Source organism: Schistocerca gregaria, chromosome 1, assembly GCF_023897955.1.
Source record: "Schistocerca gregaria isolate iqSchGreg1 chromosome 1, iqSchGreg1.2, whole genome shotgun sequence".
Taxonomy (NCBI): domain Eukaryota; kingdom Metazoa; phylum Arthropoda; class Insecta; order Orthoptera; family Acrididae; genus Schistocerca; species Schistocerca gregaria.
Window position 1 is genome coordinate 1,045,355,135 of NC_064920.1, and position 21,525 is coordinate 1,045,376,659.

A 21,525-nucleotide genomic window follows, 5' to 3' on the forward strand; every position below is an offset into this window, starting at 1 on the left:
CCTGCCCTCCATCAGGACCAATGACCTCAGCAGGTTGGTCCCGTAAGACCTTACGACTACCCTTCATCAATTTATCACTTTATTCACACAGTGCTTACCTGTTAGTGAAATGTTAAAAAAAATTGTTAGGGGATGACAAAGACCATAATTGGGGACTTTAATAAACATTAGCTTTTTATATATGTTTTTGGATAGGGTCCGCCTTTAGCAAAACACAGTTTTGTTTTTTAACCCAAACATGTTTCACTGCAGTTGCAGCATCCTCAGTGGGCTTTTATTTTCCATCTGTTAAAGATAAAGAACGTTCTTTGTTGTTTTGTATACATGTAGCTATTAGTTTTTTTTAATGTAATTATAGATATTTGAAAAAACACATAAATTATGAAAATCCATACCTTTTTATGGATTTTCATAATTTATGTGTTTTTTCAAATATCTATAATTACATTTAAAAAAAAAACTAATAGCTACATGTATACAAAACAACAAAGAACGTTCTTTATCTTTAACAGATGGAAAATAAAAGCCCACTGAGGATGCTGCAACTGCAGTGAAACATGTTTGGGTTAAAAAACAAAACTGTGTTTTGCTAAAGGCGGACCCTATCCAAAAACATATATATTGTTAAAGCAAACACGGAAAAAAGAGCTTCAATACCAAGATGATTATTAGCTTTTTAGAACTAACATGATTTTTATTTTATGTTTCCTGCTTTGTTGCAAAAGTTTTATATTTTGCACAGGGCTGGACATATGCAGTTGACTTTCCGGCAAATTTCCATGCAAAGAAACAATGGAAATCCTGTGTTAGACGTAGAAAATGGGTGAGGTATCGACGATATAGTGCAATGAACTCTTGGTGTGCTGTTGCTCCACTGCATAAAGATCCCACTCAGGTATATGCAAATAGATCTATTCATTTTTAATTGCAGAAAACAGTTATACTAATATTTTTGTTTGTAAAATTTGTAGATTATTCTTATAAAATAACAGTATCATCAGGAAGTTCCCTAAAAACCGGCAGAATATTAGTTAATGTTTCATCAGTTACATTTATTATAGGGAAAGAAGACTGTGTTACAGAGGGCCATGAAATTATTTTGATCAAGATAATGTTTTAGAACCAATTATTGCCTTAGATATATGAAAGTATTGTCTTGACATATGTCATATGCAAGAATCTTGAAATTATTGCTTGTATGTGCATTGTTATAGTACAGGGATTACTGAGCTTCTCATAATATTTATTTTTGCTTTGTATTAACACCATATGCCATCTCACAGATAGGAAAATAGTAGAGATTCTAACATTGAAAAGTTAACCAAACACCGCCTGAGCAGTGCAACTAACTTCTGAGCACAAGATACTTTGACAGTTACTTATTGTAGATAATGGCTTATTCAAGATAAAAGTGTAATGCACTGGGATTAGAATTGACCAAAGAAGTTTTAGTCTTTGTTTCTACACACCTGTATTTTAATTGTGTTATGGCCATAGGAAAATAATGAGAATAACAACAGTTTCGTAATAGAGATTATTTATTGTGTCTGCTTTCAAATAATCCCAGAAAGAATTTCTGTTCTCAGTGGCAGCAAACAGACACGTAAAAAGAATTTAAGGAAACAGTAATATTCATGGAATGAGTAGAATGTTATTGCCATTATTTATTAAACTACATGTGAACTTTTAAGTCAGTGTACAAGCATAGTTAACGATAAAAGCTACATTGCTAAATAAAATTTATGTTTCCACAGGAACCATTCATAGATGTTTCAGTAGGAGGTCAAAATGTTCCTGGAGCAGCAGCAGGAAATCTTCTCGTTTGGGCAATCACAGCACATGGACGAGTTAGTATTGTACAACTCTTTGCATTGTTTTATAGATGTGGTACATAAGGCTGTTTCTCTGTGCACATATCTGTTGTATGGTATCCAATTTTCAAATATTTAAGATAAACACTTAGTAATATAAAATGTTGTCTAGGAAAGAAACGAACATGCATTACACACAAAGTAGACCAAACCTTTTGAAGGAACAGATGTGCAACATTAGAAGAAATTTTAAAATATGTGCAGTAGGATGTTCCATTTTGAAATTCTGTAGGTAGCAGGGGTAAAGTACAGGGGCCAAAAGCCTATTTATTACTATATATGATGGTAGTATCTGTTCCCGAAAGAACAGTTTCCGTAGATGACCATGCAGCTTTGCTAGAAATGAAATGATAATTAAATGGGCACCCTAGCTGCATGTAAGCAGGAGATCCTGAGTTTGAGTCCCGGTCGGGACACACATTTTCAACATGTCCCCAATGAAATACAACACCTGTTTGCAGCTAGGGTGTCCATTTAAGTATCATTTAATGCCTATTTACAACTTGTATAGAAACCAGGCAGTGACTATGGGTGTCAAGAGGCATGAAAGGAATGCAGTGGTTGAGAGGAAGTGAGACAGGGTTGTAGTTTATCCTCAGTGTAATTCAGTCTGTACATTGAGCAAGCAGTAAAGGAAACCAAAGAAAAATTTGGAATAGGAATTAATGTCCAGGTAGAAGAAATAAAAACTGAGGTTTGCAGATGACACTGTAATTCTGTCAGAGGCAACAAAGAACATGGAAGAGCAGTTGAACAGAATGGACAGTGTCTTGAAAGGAGGATACAAGATAAACGTCAACAAAAGGAAAACAAGGATAATGGAATGTAATACAATTTAGATCAGGTGATGCTGAGGGAATTAGATTAGGGAACGAGACACTTAAAGTAGTAGATGAGTTTTGCTATTTGGGTAGCAAAATAAGTAACAGTGGCTGAAATAGAGAGGATATAAAATGTAAGCTGGTAGTGGCAAGAAAAGCATTTATGAAAAACAGAAATTTGTTAACATTTAATATAGATTTAAGTGTCAGGAAGTTGTTTCTGAAAGTACTTGTATGGAGTATAGCCATGTATGCAAGTGAAAAATGGATAGTAAACAGTGTAAACAAGAAGAGAAGAGAAGGTTTTGAAATGTGATGCTATAGAAGAATACTGAAGTTTGGATCAGTAGTATATAACTAATGAGGAAGTACTGAATAGAATTGGGGAGAAAAGACATTTTGTGGCACAATCTGACAAGAAGAAGAAGTTGATAGAATACATTCTGAGACATCAAGGGATCATCGACTTATTATTGGAGGGAAAAGGGGGGGGGGGGGGGAGGGTTAAGAATAATGGAGGGAGACCAAGAGATGAATACACTAATCAGATTCGGAAGAATGTATGTTCCAGTAGTTATTCAGAGATGGAGGCGTGCGTAGGATAGAATAGCATGGAGAGCTGCATCAAACTAATCTTCAGACTGAAGGCGACAACACCACCAATAACAAGATGGCCAGTATGTGAGCTATTTGTGTGGTGGGCACCTTAAATATTCACCCCATTCCTACCACTGATATAACTGTTTGATAAATATGACTGACAGGTGAGAGCATAGTAAGAAAAAAAGCCATCCACAAAGATTATTTTTTTGTTTTTCAGAATACATTCACAAAATAAATATAATAAGTAATTTTTCTGTCATGGTCACCAGCGAGTAGCAAGTAATTTAGAAAATCACTTATTTCTGACATATAACTTCTGTTGGATGCCTTAAATGATTGATTTTCATCTTTGTAGGAAAAGATAGATTGCTGTTTATTGTAAAGAAGACATGTTAAGTTGCATACAGACACAATTAAGGCACTTACACAATTCTTTGGCCACAGCCTTCATCAGCAAAAGAGAAACAGAGAAACGTACATCTTTCACACACACAAATGCAGAAATGACTGCCCACTCTGGCAGCTCAGGGCAGAATGCAACTATCACGTGGGGTGGCAGCAGCAGTCTGGAGGTGGAGGGGGGAGAAGGGAAGGGATAGTAGATAGTAGAGTACACGTGGGGAGACAGAGGAACACTGACTGGCAGAATGTGCAGTCACTACAATGCTGATAGGCACAGTGTCAGTAGTTTGGGGGGGGGGGGGAGGAGAGGGGCTGGAAGCATGAGTGGGGAGGAGATGATAGTACAGAGGGGGTGGAAACTGTTGTGTGGAGTGTGTGGGACAGTGAATTACCTTAGGTTGAGGCCAGGGTAATTATGGTAGTCGTGAAAGTGTTGTAAGGGTATCTGCATAGTTCAGAAAGGCTGGTGATGGAGGGGAGGATCCAGATGGCTTATCAAGCATGTTAAGCTCAGCTGCATGTTGTGCCAAAGGGTGGTCTACTTTGCTCTTGGTCACAGTTTGGTGATGGTTGTTCATCCTGGTGGACAGCTGGTTGGTAATCATACCAATGTAAAAATCTGTATAGTGGTTGCAGCAGAGCAGGTAGTGACATGAGCGCTTTCACAGGTGGCTCAGCCCCTGATCTGGTAAGTTAAACCTGTGAGAGGATTGGAATAGGAGGTGTGGGTAGAGGGTTGGGCAGGCTGCTACACTACCTGAACCATCTGGGTTGTCCCTACTAGCGACTTTTCTGAACTACACACAGTGTTCAAAATCCACATACACTGTTTAACATTGTGGGCAAATATAGAATATATATGCTACTAACAAGACAAAATGTCTTGTCAGATTGTGCCACAAAAGTCTTTGCTCCCCAATTCATTATATGCTATTATTTTTTTCTAAATGAGGTGAGACAACTTGGATCAAATTTAAATATGATGTTAGGAAAATTGTCTGAATATGTGCATAAGTTTCATATAATTTTCTAAAGCTGTTTGTGAACATGATTGACAAGTTGCAGGTGTATGTTTTACTAACACAAAGTCATAACGCTTATTATAACAGTCTATGACCAGTAACAGACAAATCATCCACAGTTATATTCATTTTTAATGCAGAGTTAGTGTAACTGACATTAATTTCTGATGAAAGTAGTTTATCACTTTGATTTTAGTAATTTTTTTGCTGAACAGGGAGTCAGGTTCTCTAGAAAAGTTTTGGCTCAGTTTTAGGAGATGAAAAGATTGTTTTCTCTGCAGAGACATTCAACAGGTTACAACAGTCTGCTGAAATCATTGAAATGCATTCTGTGCTACAGTGTGGAAGAGTAGCCTATGATGAGCATTGCAGGGCTTGCAGGTCATGTTTCGCACCGGTGTGAGCACTACAGCTCCTGAAGGACAACGATGGACTGCAATACCTGTTCCCCCAGGATGTGAAGTGAACCAGATTAGTGTTGGACCTACCGGCCTTGTATGGGCAGTCCTTTGGAATGGGAGAGCTCTTGTAAGAGCTGGTGTCACTAGAGAGAACACTACAGGTATGTTTTCAGCTTGTGAGGAATAGATTTATTGAGTGTGAAATAAAAATCATTAGAAGTAAGGAAATTGCTGTTTTCCACTTGATTTACGCTGTTACGACCACTGTACTGTTTGTGAATTACAAAAACTACTGTGTGGAATAATTTGAGGAAATAACACACAGAATGATTAGATCATTTGTGTTTCTGATACTAGCATTTCCATCTTGAAGCTGAAGCGCAACTTGGCTGTAGTTTTCAATGTGTGATTTTGTATTTTGTTATAAATACTGTGGCTGCTTCATTAGAAGTGGAACTAAAAGTTTAGATGAAAGAAAGAAGTGATAGATGAATCTGGGTTCCAGCTGCCAGAAGGAAATATTTTTCATGCTCGCCTTCTTACTGAAGCGACCGAGAAAATTAAAAATATTTGGAAATGTGAATCCAGGATCTGGACACACAAAACAATAAGTATAATTTTAAGTATAATGAAACAGGGAGTGTGAAGCAGGCAAGTGGAGTTCTTGGACACTTCCATCATTTTTTACTGAACTTTTGTTTCAATTCATGCTAATGAATATTTTCAGTAATGTTGAATAGGTCTTTGGAGTCTGATTCGTTAAGTGTTAGGATAGAGACTGGATTTAATACACCAATTGGTAGTGGGATTGTAATGTAATTTTTGAGCAACGTGTGTAACCCATTAAACACTTATGTTTTGGGTTACTGTAATAAATTTCATGAGCAGTGGATGGTTGGCCAGACTTAATTGTTGCATCCACGATATCTGCTTTAGTAAAAACACTAGCACACAGCCAAGCTATTTACTAACATGATGGAACACTTTGCTGTGCAGCAACAACTCGTGGCAAACAAGTCAAAGATAAAGTCAAAGTCCAGCAAGGTGATTCTTCAAATATTTTAGTTTGAACAATGGCCACAGCTATGATAAACATCTTAAAAGAGTTTAAAAGGTGTACAACTTTGGTTCCACGATTTTTTCCTCGATATTTGAGGCTTTAATGAAACAAATTGGTTACACATGTATTATTCAAAGTATTTTCTGTCTCTGGCCACTGCTTTCTCCCATCTTTCGAGCATTGTAAAAATCCCACGTCGAAAAAATTGTTCATCTTTTGAAGTGATCCATGAATCAATCCAATTTGTGACTTCTTCATGAGATTAGGAGTGTTGGTCAGGCAGGCCCTACGACATTGATCTAAACAGGTGATAGTCGGGGGGAGCAATGTCTGGAGACTACGGCGGGTGGGTTAGGACTTCCCATTTTAACGTTTCCAAGTACGTTTTGACCTCTTTTGCAATGTGGGGCCGAGCCTTGTCATGCTGCAAATTCACTTTATCGTGCCTCTCACTGTGTTGCAGCTGTTTGTCTTTTAATTCTCTGCTCAAGCATATTAATTGCTTTTGATAACGAGCACCTGTGATAGTTTCACTTGGTTTTAACACCTCATAGTACAAGTTGCTGAGCTAGTCCCACCAAATGCACAGCATGATCTTGGAGCCTTGCATATTCGGTTTGGCCATCGATGTGGAAGCATGGCTGGGACATTCCCATGATTTTTTTGCATTTAAGGTTATCATAATGAAACCATTTTTTGTCCCCGGCCACAATGTGATGCAGAAATTCCTTCCATTTTTGCCTCTGAAGCAACTGTTCACAAACACACAAACGGCGTTCAATGCCCCTTGATTTCAGCTCACACAGGACCCAAGTTCCCTCTTTCTGAATCATGCGCTTAACCTTAAGACATTTTGAAATAGCTTTCTGTATCACTCCCACTAATCGTGCCAATTCTTCTTGAGTTTGACGTGAGTCTTCACTCAGCAATGTCTCCAATTCCGCATTTTCGAAAACATTCTCTCATCCAGCACTATGCCAGTCCACGACATTAAAATCACTGTTCTTGAAGCATTAAAACCACTCACAAAATGTTCTTTAACTAATAGCATCCGTACAATATGTACTTGAGAGAATTCAATGAGACTCGGCCACTGTTGTCTTTATATTGAAACAAAAGAGTAACACCTCATGCAAATGAAGAGAATTAGGCTCGTAAACTGACATTTTCAGTCAAGAACAACTCTATGATGCAGACACAAATTGACTAATGTTTGAATGAGGCTATGTTGACCGAGGTCCAAGCTGACTGCCTGATGTCTGCGATCTGTTTCTTTCGACCTCTACCTACCGTTGTTATTACCTATCGGCAAACAGCGGAAGCAAAGTTGTACACCTTGTACATTTACTTTTTATTTTTATTTTAAAATTTTGAACAGGGCTGCAGGATCAGCAACCATTTACAAAGTAAAATTAACAGCAATAGCAGCCCCTGGTCACAAAAAAGGAGTCTTTTGACCCAGGTTTCGGCACTGCTATGAGTACCTTCAACAGAAATAAAACCCAAATTGGCATGTCATGCTTTAAACTAAAAATCAAGCGATAAAGCTTTAGTCACAAAATTTGTGAAACAGAATACATAAAAGGCAAGCGACTACGGGTGCTCACATGCTTTGAGCTACAGTAGCATCAGACTGATGTTACTCACCATATCTTCATAGAGCGTGCAGTCCCACACTGCTGTAGGCGCAGCTATCATTCAACTGTCATTTGATTTTGTATAGATATGTAATATTTCTTCCTGTCTTTGCCTGGCGTGTCCCATGCATTTTGCCCCAGTTGTAATATGTAATCCTGTGTTAACTTTTTAGATCTGGCTCCAGTGCTGAGCATCCTTCATACTTCCATTTGATTGTTGCCTTTCTTTAACCAGTAAAATGCTCCCAACAAAGGCTTATCTACACTCCTTATTTCTGTGCATCTTTATAACTAGAACAAGAAAAGGGAGGAAGAGTGACATTGCAGCATAAAGTACTCTCTGCCACACACCATAGGTGGCTTGCAGAGTGTAGATGTAGATGTACGTGTAAATGTAGATACAAGTAAATCGTAACCAGCTTGTACCTCTAATCAGTCCTTTTCCAAAGTCTGGACTTTTCTTTTGTCTCCTGCGATTTGCATCTGATATCTCTCTCACTCCAGGCAGTCAGTTTAATATTCAATCCTAGCTAGCAGAATTTCTTCTGTGTTCCTTTTGCCTTTTCTGCTGCCAGGCAGAGTTTTATGTAGTTTCTCTTCAATTTTTTTTTTTATGCTTATAATATTGTTCCCTGTTTGTTTGCAGAACTTGGTAATAATTTATTTTTCTGTGTATGAAAAAACTGATCATCTAATAGTAACAATGAAAACAATCATTTTTTGACATTATAATGTAATTGGATACATAAAAAATCTACTCACCAAGCAGTGGCAGAACACACACACGGAAGAGGGTTGTAATTGGGCAAGGTTTTGGAGCCAGTGGCTCCTTCTTCCAGCAGAAGAGTTGAAAGTGAAGGAGGAGGGATGAAGGAAAAGGACTGGAGAATCTAGGAAAAGGGATTGATTTTGGAAAAATCACCCAGAACTGCAGGTCAGGAGAGACATACCATGCATGGAAATCAATACTAAAAAAGATATAGGTGCAAGATGTTGATTAATCTTGGTGATAAATATAAATAAATGAATGGTTTAGCACATAAGGTAGAAAACAAACGACAGTTTGAACATGACAAACGCCAACAAAGACTGACAAGAAGGATTGATGCACTTAGCTTTTCACTCTTATTAAGGTGTACATGATGTTCAAGTAGTAATCTCTGTCTTGCATATTACCCTGTCTTGCACCTTTAAGCTCTCAGGTTTTCAAATCTCGTCCGGTGCAATCTGGAACAATCAGTGTTTCCTTCTCATCCCTTCGGGTAAGTCTCCCCTGGCTTTTCCGAAATCTATCCCTTTTCTTAGACCTCTCCAGTCCTTTTCCTTCACTCTCTTCCATCCCCTTCAACACTTCTGCCAGAAGAAGGAGCCACTGGCTCCAAAAGGTTTTCTCATTATAACCTTCTTTGATGTGCATTTTCTGCTGCCACTTGGTGGGTAGATTTTTTGTCTGTCCAATGATATTATATGGTCATGTAATTGGTTTCGCATTGTTTAATACGTACATGATATTCAAGTATGCTCATAATAGAAAATGATTGTTTGGATACCATTTAAATAGAAATTAACAATCAGCAGTTTTATCTAATATTTCATCTTACCTATTTTACTTGTTACAGTTTTGTATAAAAATTGAATCAGAATATTGTAGTTGGATTTGTGGATCAAGTTCTGAATGACAACGACAGTTTTGTGCAACACTGAGATCTCGCTTTGAAACAGTTATTTGGTTATAAAACATCACTGAAAGAAAAAAATATAAACTCATGTTAAATAACTAAACACTGTTTTAAAATGTTACTGACATTTAATACTCATTAACCAGCATGCATTTCAGAACCATTGCTCAATCGTCAGAAGACAGTCTTAGTTTCTAATTTCACAACTTTCATTTTGTGAAAGAAATATTTGTTGCTGTAATACTGAGCTCTCCAGAAAGAGAGACAGCACAAACACGAAGAAACCACCAAATTTGTCTCATCAGAAGAGAAAAATTGTGCTAAATTATAAATCAGAATTTTGGTCCAGTGTTGAACTAAAGTATCTGAAATCTCTTGTGATTAATGATATTTAAATTTAGTGATAAGCTACAAAGTATTTATTTTTTTATGGTTTGAACATATATTGTTCTTGTGGTCTTTAGTCCTGAGACTGGTTTGATGCAGCTTTCCATGCTACTCTATCCTGTGCAAGCTTCTTCATCTCCCAGTACCTACTGCAACCTACATTCTCAGAAATCTGCTTGGTGTATTCATCTCTTGGTCTCCCTCTACGATTTTTACCCTCCATGCCGCCCTCCAATGCTACATTTGTGATCCCTTGATGCCTCAGAATATGTCCTACCAATCGATCCCTTCTTCTAGTCAAGTTGTGCCACAAACTTCTCTTCTCCTCAAACCTATTCAATACCACCTCATTAGTTATGTGATCTACCCATCTAATTTTCAGCATTCTTCTGTAGCACCACAGTTCAAAAGCTTCTATTCTCTTGTTGTCTAAACTATTTCCCATCCATGTTTCACTTCCATACATGGCTACACTCTATACAAATACTTTCAGAAACGCATTCCTGATGCTTAAATCTATACTCGATGTTAACAAATTTCTCTTCTTCAGAAATGCTTTCCTTGCCATTGCCAGTCTACATTTTATATCCTCTCTACTTCGACCATCATCAGTTATTTTGCTCCCCAAATAGGAAAACTCCTTTACTACTTTAAGTGTCTCATTTCTTAATCTAATACCTTCAGCATCTCCCGACTTAATTCGACTACATTCCATTATCCTCGTTTTGGTTTTGTTGATGTTCATCTTATATCCTCCTTTCAAGACACTATCCATTCCGTTCAACTGCTCTTGCAAGTCCTTTGCTGTCTCTGACAAAATTACAATGTCATCGGTGAACCTTAAAGTTTTTATTTCTTCTCCATGGATTTCAATACGTACTCGCCACATTTTTCTTTTGTTTCCTTGACTGCTTGCTCAATATCCAGATTGAATAACATCGTGGAGAGACTACCACCGTGTCTCATTCCCTTCCCAACCACTGCTTCCCTTTCATATCCCTCGACTTTTATAACTCCCATCTGGTTTCTATACAAATTGTAAATAGCCTTTTGAACCTGTATTTTACCCCTGCCCCCTTCAGAATTTGAAAGAGTGTATTCCAGTCAACATTATCAAAAGCTGTCTACAAATGCTAGAAACGTAGGTTTGCCTTTCCTTAATCTAGCTTCTAAGGTAAGTTGTAGGGTCAGTATTGTCTCACGTGTTCCGATATTTCTACGGAATCCAAACTGATCTTCCCAAGTTTGGCTTCTATTAGTTTTTCCAATCGTCTGTAAAGAATTTGTGTTAGTATTTTGCAGCTGTGACTTATTACACTGATAGTTCGGTAATTTTCACATCTGTCAACACCTGCTTTCTTTGGGATTGAAATTATTATATTCTTCTTGAAGTCTGAGGGTATTTTGCCTGTCTCATACATCTTGCTCACCACATGGTAGAGTTTTGTCAGGACTGGCTCTCCCAAGGCTGTCAGTAGTTCTAATGGAATGTTGTTTACTCCCAGGGCCTTGTTTCGACTTAAGTCTTTCAGTGCTCTGTCAAACTCTTCACACAGTATTATATCTCCCATTTCATCTTCATCTACATCCATATCCATTTCCATAATATTGTTCTCAAGAACATCGCCCTTGTAAAGACCCTCTATATGCTCCTTCCACCTTTCTGCTTTCCCTTCTTTGCTTAGAACTGGGTTTCCATCTGAGCTCTTGATATTCATACAAGTCTTCCTCTTTTCTCCAAAGATCTCTTTAATTTTCCTGTAGGCATTGTCTATCTTACCCCTAGTGAGATAAGCCTCTACATCCTTACTTTTGTCCTCTAGCCATTCCTGCTTAGCCATTTTGCACTTCCTGTCGATCTCTTTATTGAGACTTTTGTATTCCTTTTTGCCTGATTCATTTACTGCCTTTTTATATCTTCTCCTTTCATCAATTAAATTCAATATATCTTCTTTTACCCAAGGATTTCTACTAGCCCTTGTCTTTTTACCTACTTGATCATCTGCTGCCTTCACTACTTCATCCCTGAAAGCTAACCATTCTTCTTTTACTGTATTTTTTTTTCCCAATTCCTGTCAATTTTTCCCTTATGCTCTCCCTGAAACTCCGAACAACCTCTGGTTCTTTCAGTTTATCCAGGTCCCATCTCCTTAAATTCCCACTGTTTTGCAGTTTCTTCAGTTTTAATCTACAGGTCATAACAAATGCCCCTGGAAATGTCTTACAGTTTAAAACCTGGTTCCTAAATCTCTGTCTTACCATTATATAATATATTGGAAACCTGTCAGTATCAGGCTTCTTCCATGTATACAACCTTCTTTTATGATTTTTGAACCAAGTGTTAGCTATGATTAAGTTGTGCTCTGTGCAAAATTCTACCAGGCAGCTTCCTCTTTCATTTCTTACCCCCAATCCATATTAACCTACTAGGTTTCATTCTCTCCCTTTTCCTATTGCTGAATTCCAGTCACCCATGACTATTATATTTTTGTCTCCCTTCACTATATGAATAATTTCTTTTAATCCATTATACATTTCTTCAATTTCTTCGTCATCTGCAGAACTAGGTGGCATATAAACTTGTACTACTGTGGTAGGTGTGGGCTTCGTATCTATCTCGGCCACAATAATGCATTCATTATGCTGTTTGTAGTAGCTTACATGCAATCCTATTTTGCTATTCATTATTTAATCTACCCCTGCATTACCCCTATTTGACTTTGTATTTATAACCCTGTAGTCACCTGACCAGAAGTCTTGTTCCTCCTGTCACCGAACTCCACTAATTCCCACTATATCTAACTTTAACCTATCCATTTCCCATTTTAAATTTTCTAACCTACCTGCCCGATTAAGGGATCTGACATTCAATGCTCCGATCCGTAGAACGCCAATCTTCTTTCTCCTGATAACGGCATCCTCTTGTAGTCCCCGCCCTGAGATCCAAATGGGGGACTATTTTAGCTTCGGAATATTTTACCCAAGAGGACGCTATCAATATTTAACCATACAGTAAAGCTGCATGCCCTCGGGAAAGATTGAAGCCGTAGTTTCCCCTTGCTTTCTGCCGTTTGCAGTACCAGCACAGCAAGGCTGTTTTGGTTAGTGTTACAAGGCCAGATCAGTCAATCATCCAGACTGTTGCCCCTGCTACTACTGAACAGACTGCTGCCCCTCTTCAGGAACCACACGTTTGTCTGCCCTCTCAACAGATACCCCTCCGTTGTGGTTGCACCTACGGTACGGCTATCTGTATCTCCCAGTACCTACTGCAACCTACATCCTTCTGAATCTGTTTAGTGTATTCATCTCTTGCTCTCCCTCTACGATTTTTACCTTCCACGCTGCCCTCCAATACTAAATTGGTGATCCCTTGATGCCTCAACACATGTCCTTCCAACCGATCCCTTCTTCTAGTCAAGTTGTGCCACAAACTTCTCTTCTCCCCAATCCTATTCAATACTTCCTCATTAGTTATGTGATCTACCCATCTAATCTTCAGCATTCTTCTGTAGCACCACATTTCGAAAGCTTCTATTCTGTTCTTGTCCAAACTATTTATCGTCCACGTTTCACTTCCGTACATTGCTACACTCCTTATAAATACTTTCAGAAACGATTTCCTGACACTTAAACCTATACTCGATGTTAATATTTTGCTCCCCAAATAGCAAAACTCCTTTACTACTTTAATTTTCCTGTAGGCATTATCTATCTTACCCCTAGTGAGTTAAGCCTCTGCATCCTTACATTTGTCCTCTAGCCATCCCTGCTTAGCCATTTTGCACTTCCTGTTGATCTCATTTTTGAGATGTTTGTATTCCTTTGTGCCTGATTCATTTACTGCATTTTTATATTTTCTCCTTTCATCAATTAAATTCAATATTTCTCTTATTACCCAAGGATATCTACTAGCCCTCCTCTCTTTACCTACTTGATCCTCTGCTGCCTTCACTACTTCATCCTCCAGAGCTACCCATTCTTCTTCTACAGTATTTCTTTCCCCCTTTCCTGTCAATTGTTCCCTTATGCTCTCCCTGAAACTCGGTACAACCTTTGGTTTAGTTAGTATATCCAGGTCCCATCTCCTTAAATTCCCACCTTTTTGCAGTTTCTTCAGTTTTAATCTACAGTTCATAACCAATAAATTGGGGTCAGAGTCCACATCTGCCCCAGGAAATGTCTTAAAATTTAAAATCTGGTTCCTAAATCTCTGTCTTACCATTATATAATCTATCAGAAGCCTGTCAGTATCTCCAGGCTTCATCCATGTATACAAACTTCTTTTATGATTCTTGAACCAAGTGTTAGCTATGATTAAGTTGTGCTCTGTGCAAAATTCAACCAGATGGCATCCTCTTTCATTTCTTAGCCCCAATCCATATTCATTTACTACATTTCCTTCTCTCCCTTTTCCTACTACCGAATTCCAGTCACCCATGACTATTAAATTTTCTTCACCCTACAGTATCTGAATAATTTCTTTTATTTCATCATACATTTCTTCAATTTCTTTGTCATCTGCAGAACGAGTTGGCATATAAACTTGTACTACTGTAGTAGGCGTGGGCTTCGTGTCTATCTTGGCCACAATAATGCGTTCACTATGTTGTTTGTGGTAGCTTACCCATATTCGTATTTTTTATTTATTATTAAACCTACTCCTGCATTACCCCTAATTGACTTTGTATTTATAACCCTGTATTCGCCTGACCAAAAGTCTTGTTCCTCCTGCCACTGAACTTCACTAATTCCCACTATATCTAACTTTAACCTATCCATTTCCCATTTTAAATTTTCTAACCTACCAACCTGATTAAGGGATCCGACATTCCACACTCCAATCTGTAGAATGCCAGTTTTCTTTCTCCTGATAACGACATCCTCTTGAGTAGTCCCCGCCCGGAGATCCGAATGGGGGACTATTTTACCTTCGGAATATTTTACCCAAGATGACGCCATCATCATTAACCATACAGTAAAGCTGCATGAACATATGCATGAGTGTAATCTTTGTAAATGTAGTTATGTGCAACTTTCTTTAATAAATTGTAGGTGAATTCTGGATTGAAGTGGCTCCACCAGAGGAAGGGAAACTTTCTCAAGTGTCTGTTGGCACAAGTGCTGTTTGGGCTGTAACAAGAGATCATCGTGTTTGGTTTCGCAAAGGCATTAGAGGAGAAAGCTGTGGTGTGAGTGAAGAGGCAGCAACTGGGACTGGTTGGGTTGAGATGGTTGGCAACATGGCTCTAGTATCTGTTGCACCAAATGACCAGGTAAATTTCATCATTGTGTGTGATTATTGTGGTTCACATGAGAGAGATTTTTTCCTTTTTTAATTAACAAAAATTTCTCGTTTGCTTGTTTCCTAAAGTTGTAAAATAACATTTAAAATAAAATGGTGACACATTAAAATCTTCAAAGAATGGTTCCCATGTATAAAAATTCATCATACATACTGAGTGAAGACTTACTTGCTATCAGCACTCACTGAAAATTCATTGTTCAGACAGCATATTGACTATATTATTGTTATTGAAATTTTTAAATGGCCCTAGTTTACGAAGGTCCCATATGGAGAAAAATGTTAACACATCAATTTCAGCTTTATTTTCCATATCTTTCCCAAGCTTTTCATAAGTATTTGAAAAAAACTATTGTAATCTAAATCCAAAATTTCATAGCAAAATGAAATATTGTCACATCACTTTGAGTCTGGCTTGCAGAAAAGCAAGAGTACAATATGTACCATCAGTGAGAGACATTTTACTAGTGTAAACTATTTTGTTTATATAGAAAAACTTTAAAACAACCATATAATTGTAAAGGAGTTGACACAACGTAAGGCACAAGTGCTGTTTTGTCAGTAGGTGCGAAAGCAAAAGATGCAGAGCTTGGCTAGCTTTTGAAATGCAATTCTCTTTCCTAGCTGTAGGAAAAACTCTCTCTCTCTCTCTCTCTCTCTCTCTCTCTCTCTCTCTCTCTCTCTGTGTGTGTGTGTGTGTGTGTGTGTGTGTGTGTGTGTGTGTGTGTGTGTGTGTGTGTGTGTCTTCAATCGACTGAGCACAGTGTAGGGACACAAGCATTTTGAAAGCCAACCAAGCTCTTTACCTTTAGTTTGTGTGTCTATCGACGATGCACCGCTTCTACCTTTTGGTGAGTCATCTCCTTTATTCCCAAATAATTCATAATTTTCAGTCGGAACTTTCCACACATGTAATTGTAAAAATGATATGTTTATCACCTCTGCAAGAGGCCAAGAGAATTTCTGCCTCTCCTGTTTTTACGATGAATATCCCTCCAGCACTTGTAACTCATCAAATGTAAAATAATAAAAGTATCTAATTTCATTTAAAAAGTTCTTGTGTACACCTTACAATCCCTCCCTGGAAATTTATTTACTATCCCAAATTTTCCCTAGCCTGTCTTTTTCATGCATTTTACAAAAAATCTTAGTAAATGCAGTATACTGCAGTACAAGTAAAGTAAAAATTTAAAATAAAAAGGAATATAATTAATATTTGAACATAGATTCAAACCCATAACTGTCAGATTACCATTCTGTACTCTAAGTGCTGTTGCAAGTCTAAGCTAATATAAATAGCTCACGCCTCACGCAGCCTGCACCTGCTGCTTTTTTATTTTTTTTCCATCCTAAGTTCTTGTCCATCTGTAACTCCCACTTCTGTCACTTTCATTTCTAGGCAAGTCCTACATATACCTTAAATTAGGACAAAATCGGTAATGATGTGTAAGTACGGGCACCTTGTCAGTCTGAAATCTAAGTAACTTGTGGGGTTTATATTCTTTATATTTTTTTGTCTCTATAGAAAATGACACAGGTCTTCTCTAATAATATTTGTGTGTAATCCATGGCAAAACAAAAATTATCACCTTTGGAAAAAGTTTTTATTACAAATGATAAATGATTTACACACCTGTGCCACCTACATTGCACTGGCTGGCCACAAAACTAAGAATGGTAATGTATCATGGTCTGGAAAAGCTCACATTATACATTTTAGTTACTTATTTTTTTCTTATGTCATTTCTGATAGGTATGGGCAGTAGGAAGTGAAGACAGAACAATTTATTTCCGCACTGGAGTGCTACCATCAGATCCGACTGGACGAAAATGGCGTGCTATACAAGCTCCAATGCAGATGAGTCGAACAAGCAGCAATGCTAGCCTTTGGTCAGGTGCAGGATCAAGCCATCGAAATAGTGTGTGTGGCAGTGTTACTGGAGGAGGAGGTGCCAAACAGCGTGTCCGCAGTTGGACTTCTCTGGCTCAGCGTCACAGCAGTTCTGATACTTGCGGTGTGCTGCGGGAATGGGAAGAGACATCCCGTTCTGCACCTACTCCCACATCACTTAGGTTGCAGCAGCAACAACGTAGCTCAAATGGCGCCCCTTCTACAGCAACCACGTCCCAGGATTCTATTAGTGAAGCTAGCAATCTCAGGTGAGAAAGCATGTATAAAACAGACTTCATTTTTTTCTTTATCAGTTTGGTGTGTAGCTTTTTTGTGTGTTATATAAAAATAATTGCAGTGTGGCCCATAATAGATCGAATTACCGCATTTGTTTATCTACTTTTAATAGTGCATTACAGGAATCGGTAAAAAAATCTCATTGCAGTATTTCTGTTATTGTAGTAGTTGCAACTCAAAAGAATTTGTATAACCAGTCACTTTTGTTGTTCATAATGAAAGGAGTGAAAGTAACTATTCGCCATATAATTGAGGTTGTGGAAACATTGCTCAACAATGTTCTGCTCTGGGATGACTGATACAGATCACACACACACACACACACACACACACACACACACACACACACACACACACACATGCGCATTGTTCACATTGTCGCAGATTACCATATAGTCATTTAATTTTCCTACTCACTCGGGACAATGTACCTGTGCTTGTGAAAGTGTGTTCTGTGCTAGTTAGCTGTGGAGGTGGAGGGGGACATTTTCCAAAAACTTTAACAATATTTTCATGCCTATTTACCACTCAATTATGCAGTGTATAGTTAACATTACTACTTCCATTATTAGTATTCTACCCAGGATTAGCTATCATTGCCTTTACATGGAATTTCTATCTGTTGTGTCCATCTGAAGAGCAAATTTCATCTAACATACCACTTCTTTTTCTCCCAAAATTTTTTCATCCTTTCACTGCATGGCCTTATGTGGATTGAGTCAAAAGTGAACTTGGGAGATAAAGTTGTTCTGTGGGGATTTTGTGCCAATGGCCTTATCAAAGTGGTAACTCCGGTTCCCATGAGATCCCCAAAGTTAAGACTGTCGGGCTGACTGACCACCATCAAACTGTGGCCAAAAACAAGGTGGACCACCCAGTGACACAATATGCAGCAGAGCACAACATACGAGATTTCAGTGGTTGTTTCATAACTCGTTCCATCTGGACACTCCCCAGCACCACTAGCTTTCCTTAGTTGCACATATGGGAGCTATTCTTACAGCACATTCTTCACTCCAGTAACCTCATGGTCCGTTTTCTTCTACAGCTTGAGAAAGAAAGTTAATTCTGAAAGCTAGAAAAGCAAAACTGTACCTTTTGTTTCATGCACCTGTTCTGTCTTTTGGTGAGTCGTGTCATTGTTCCTAAATAATTCGTTATTTCCAACCAGAAGTTTACATGCATTATTATAATCACAAGAACCAGTCATAGTGGTACAGTGTGCTCAACCTCTTGTCTAAAGCCCTCTCCCCTCCTGAATTATCTGTGTCCTCTAAGGGTCTCAGTTTCAGCCCTAAACCTACAGTTGATTATGCTGTTATGGTGAAGAACCTACTTTCCTTCTCATGTAATGTCAACTGGAAATATCACTTTGCAACCCAATCCCAAAACCTTTCCAACGGCATATATGACATTGAACCGTGCCTTGAACAGTTCTGACCATGATCCCAACTTGATCCACCACCACTATCTCAAAATCATCCCTTACAAACCATCGAAGAATTCCGCACATCCAGCGCTGTTTCACAACCCATCCTCAGGTCCCTAAATCATGACCCTAACCTGTCTTCTGCAGAACTCCAGTTTCTACATTCCGTAAAAGCTGATGACTCCATCATTATCCTCCCAGCGGACAAAGGATCTATCACTATGGTACTTGACTGAAAGAAGTATGTTAGTGAAGGTCAATGGCACCTGTCTGACACCCCTACATAAAGTGTCTGCCATCAAGATATCATCCGTGTGATCAAACTGACCTTCAGTCCCTCCTTAAAACCTCAGACGCCTCACAAGGACTAACACCTCAATCCATAGAACTTCTCACCCCATCCGAACCACACACCTCAATCTTTTATCTTCTTCCTAAGATCCACAAACCCAATCTTCACTGTCCTATAGTTGCTGGCTTCACAGCACCCACCGAATGAATATCTGCCTTAGTTGATCAGTACTAACAACCCATAGTACAGAGACTTCCCTCCTGTATCAAAGATAACAATGATTTAGGAGACAATCTGAGCAGCTGTGTTGTTTGCGGATGATTCTGTCATTTATTGACTAGTAAAGTCATGAGAAGATTAAAACAAATTAAAAAATGCAGGTTTTATTTGGCAAATCCAGATTTCAGCTAGTGCCTAGCCATTATCAATGCACTATTTTCTAGTCTCTATACATGTCAGTTCCCTGTTGTTCCTGTTTGGGTGTCAGTCACAGTTCTTTGAATTCAAAGAACTGTGACTGACACGAGAACAACAGGGACAGGCTAGAAAATAGCATTGATAATGGCTGTGCACTAGCCGAAATCTGAATTTGCAAAATAAAACTTGCAAAAGAAAAAGGACGACTGATTGCTGTCCTCTGTAATTTGTAAATAATATCACAGTCTCTGAGTGCACCTACTTTCCTAATGGAAGGTAACCTGATGAAATTGCAAAATGATTTTGAAAAGATATCTGTATGGTGCAAAAATTGGCAATTGGCCCTAAATAATAAAAAGTGTGAGGTCACCCACCTGAATGATAAAATGAATCCATTAAACTTCAATTACACAATATGTCAGTCAAATATAAAGGCCGTAATTTCAACTAAATACATAGGAATTTCAATTATGGACAACTTAAATTGGAAGGAACACACAGAAAATGTTGTGGGGAAGGCTAACCAAAGACTGCATTTTATTTGCAGGACACTTGGAAAATGTGACAGATCTACTAGAGAGACCACCTACACTACACTTGTCCATCCTCTTTTAGAATACTGCTGTGCGATGTGGGATCTTTACCAGATAGGACTGACGAAGGACACCGAGAAAGTTCAAAGAAGGGCAGCATGATTTGTATTGTTTTGAAATAGGGGAGAGAGTGTCACTGGAATGATGCAGGATTTGGGCTGGACATAATTAAAACAAAGGCGTTTTTCATTTAGGCAGAATATTCTCACAAAATTTCAATCACCAACTTTCTCCTCGGAATGTGAAAATATTTTGTTGAGCCGACCTACGTTGGGAGAAATGATCATCATAATAAAATAAGGGAAGTCAGAGCTCGCACAGAAAGATATAGGTGTTCATTTTTTCCTCACACTGTACGAGATTGTAATAATAGATAATTATTGTGAAGGTGGTTAGATGACCCCTCTTTCAGACGCTGTGATTTGCAGTGTGTCCATGTAGATGTAGATATAGACACTTCCTAAATTGTCTTAAATCTGTGTCTGTCCCACTTCCACCACACACTTTGCTTGTCACCATTGATGCCAACATCCCCCACGTACATGATCTGTCTGCTGCTGAACATTTCATTGGTCAGGACGCACTTGATTCCAAACCTGTGACATCCTTCCTACTCACCTTAATCAAAATTATACTTACCAACAACTACCCACCTCTGAGGGGCAGACATACAACCAGATCAGGGGTACGGCCATGGGAACCAGGATGGTTCCTTCCTGTGCCAACCTTTTCATGGGTTGCTAGGAGGGGGCTTTCCTGGGATCCATAAGTCTTCAGCCCCCGAATTGGTTTAGATATCTTTACCATATGGACTCATGATGAGGCCGACCTGTTAAAATTCCTGGAATCTCTAAATACCTTCTTGCAGTTAAATTTCACACAGTCCTATTCCAAATCTTGTGCCACTTGGCACAAGCCTTGACATCCAAGGCAAACATATTTGTTCGTATGCAGGCTCTTTGTAGCAGTATACCACCATTCTCACCTCAGCATCACTGGATGCTATTACCCCACCAACCTAGTTCCAAAGCTATCACACACAATCCTGGTACTGCTGATACCCCCAAAAAACAACTTCAGAGTACACCACTGGTGACTCAGTGTTATCCTGGACTGGAATGTATTAATCAGCTACTTCAACTAGGCCATGATTTCCTAAAATCACGCTCTGGAGTGATATCTATTCTGTCCGAGATTTTGCCCTCACACTTAGAATAGCTTTTCTCAACCTCCCAATCTCCACAATATTTTTGTCAGACCCTATGCTCCTTCTGCACTGATCTACCATCCCTGTGGCTCCTACCCCTGTGACTGTCCCCACTGTTTCCCCTATACACCCTCCTAACACCACCTGTGCTAGCCCTGTAAATGGCAAAACATATACTATCAAAGGGAGAGCCACCTGTGAAACAACATGT

At 38.6% G+C, this 21,525-nt stretch overlaps 1 protein-coding gene across 2 annotated transcripts in view; it reads left to right on the forward strand.

Moving 5' to 3' along the window:
• LOC126280916 (tectonin beta-propeller repeat-containing protein) overlaps nucleotides 1–21,525 on the forward strand; it is a 213,531-nt gene that overhangs the window by 25,073 nt on the left and 166,933 nt on the right. Inside the window, exons 3-7 of one of the 2 annotated variants that reach the window (XM_049979803.1) lie at nucleotides 743–895; nucleotides 1,755–1,847; nucleotides 5,092–5,281; nucleotides 14,939–15,159; nucleotides 16,942–17,348. In XM_049979803.1, the coding sequence (XP_049835760.1) occupies nucleotides 743–895; nucleotides 1,755–1,847; nucleotides 5,092–5,281; nucleotides 14,939–15,159; nucleotides 16,942–17,348 (1,064 nt within the window). The remainder of the gene's footprint in view (nucleotides 1–742; nucleotides 896–1,754; nucleotides 1,848–5,091; nucleotides 5,282–14,938; nucleotides 15,160–16,941; nucleotides 17,349–21,525) is intronic. The other variant, XM_049979804.1, reaches the window with a different exon arrangement.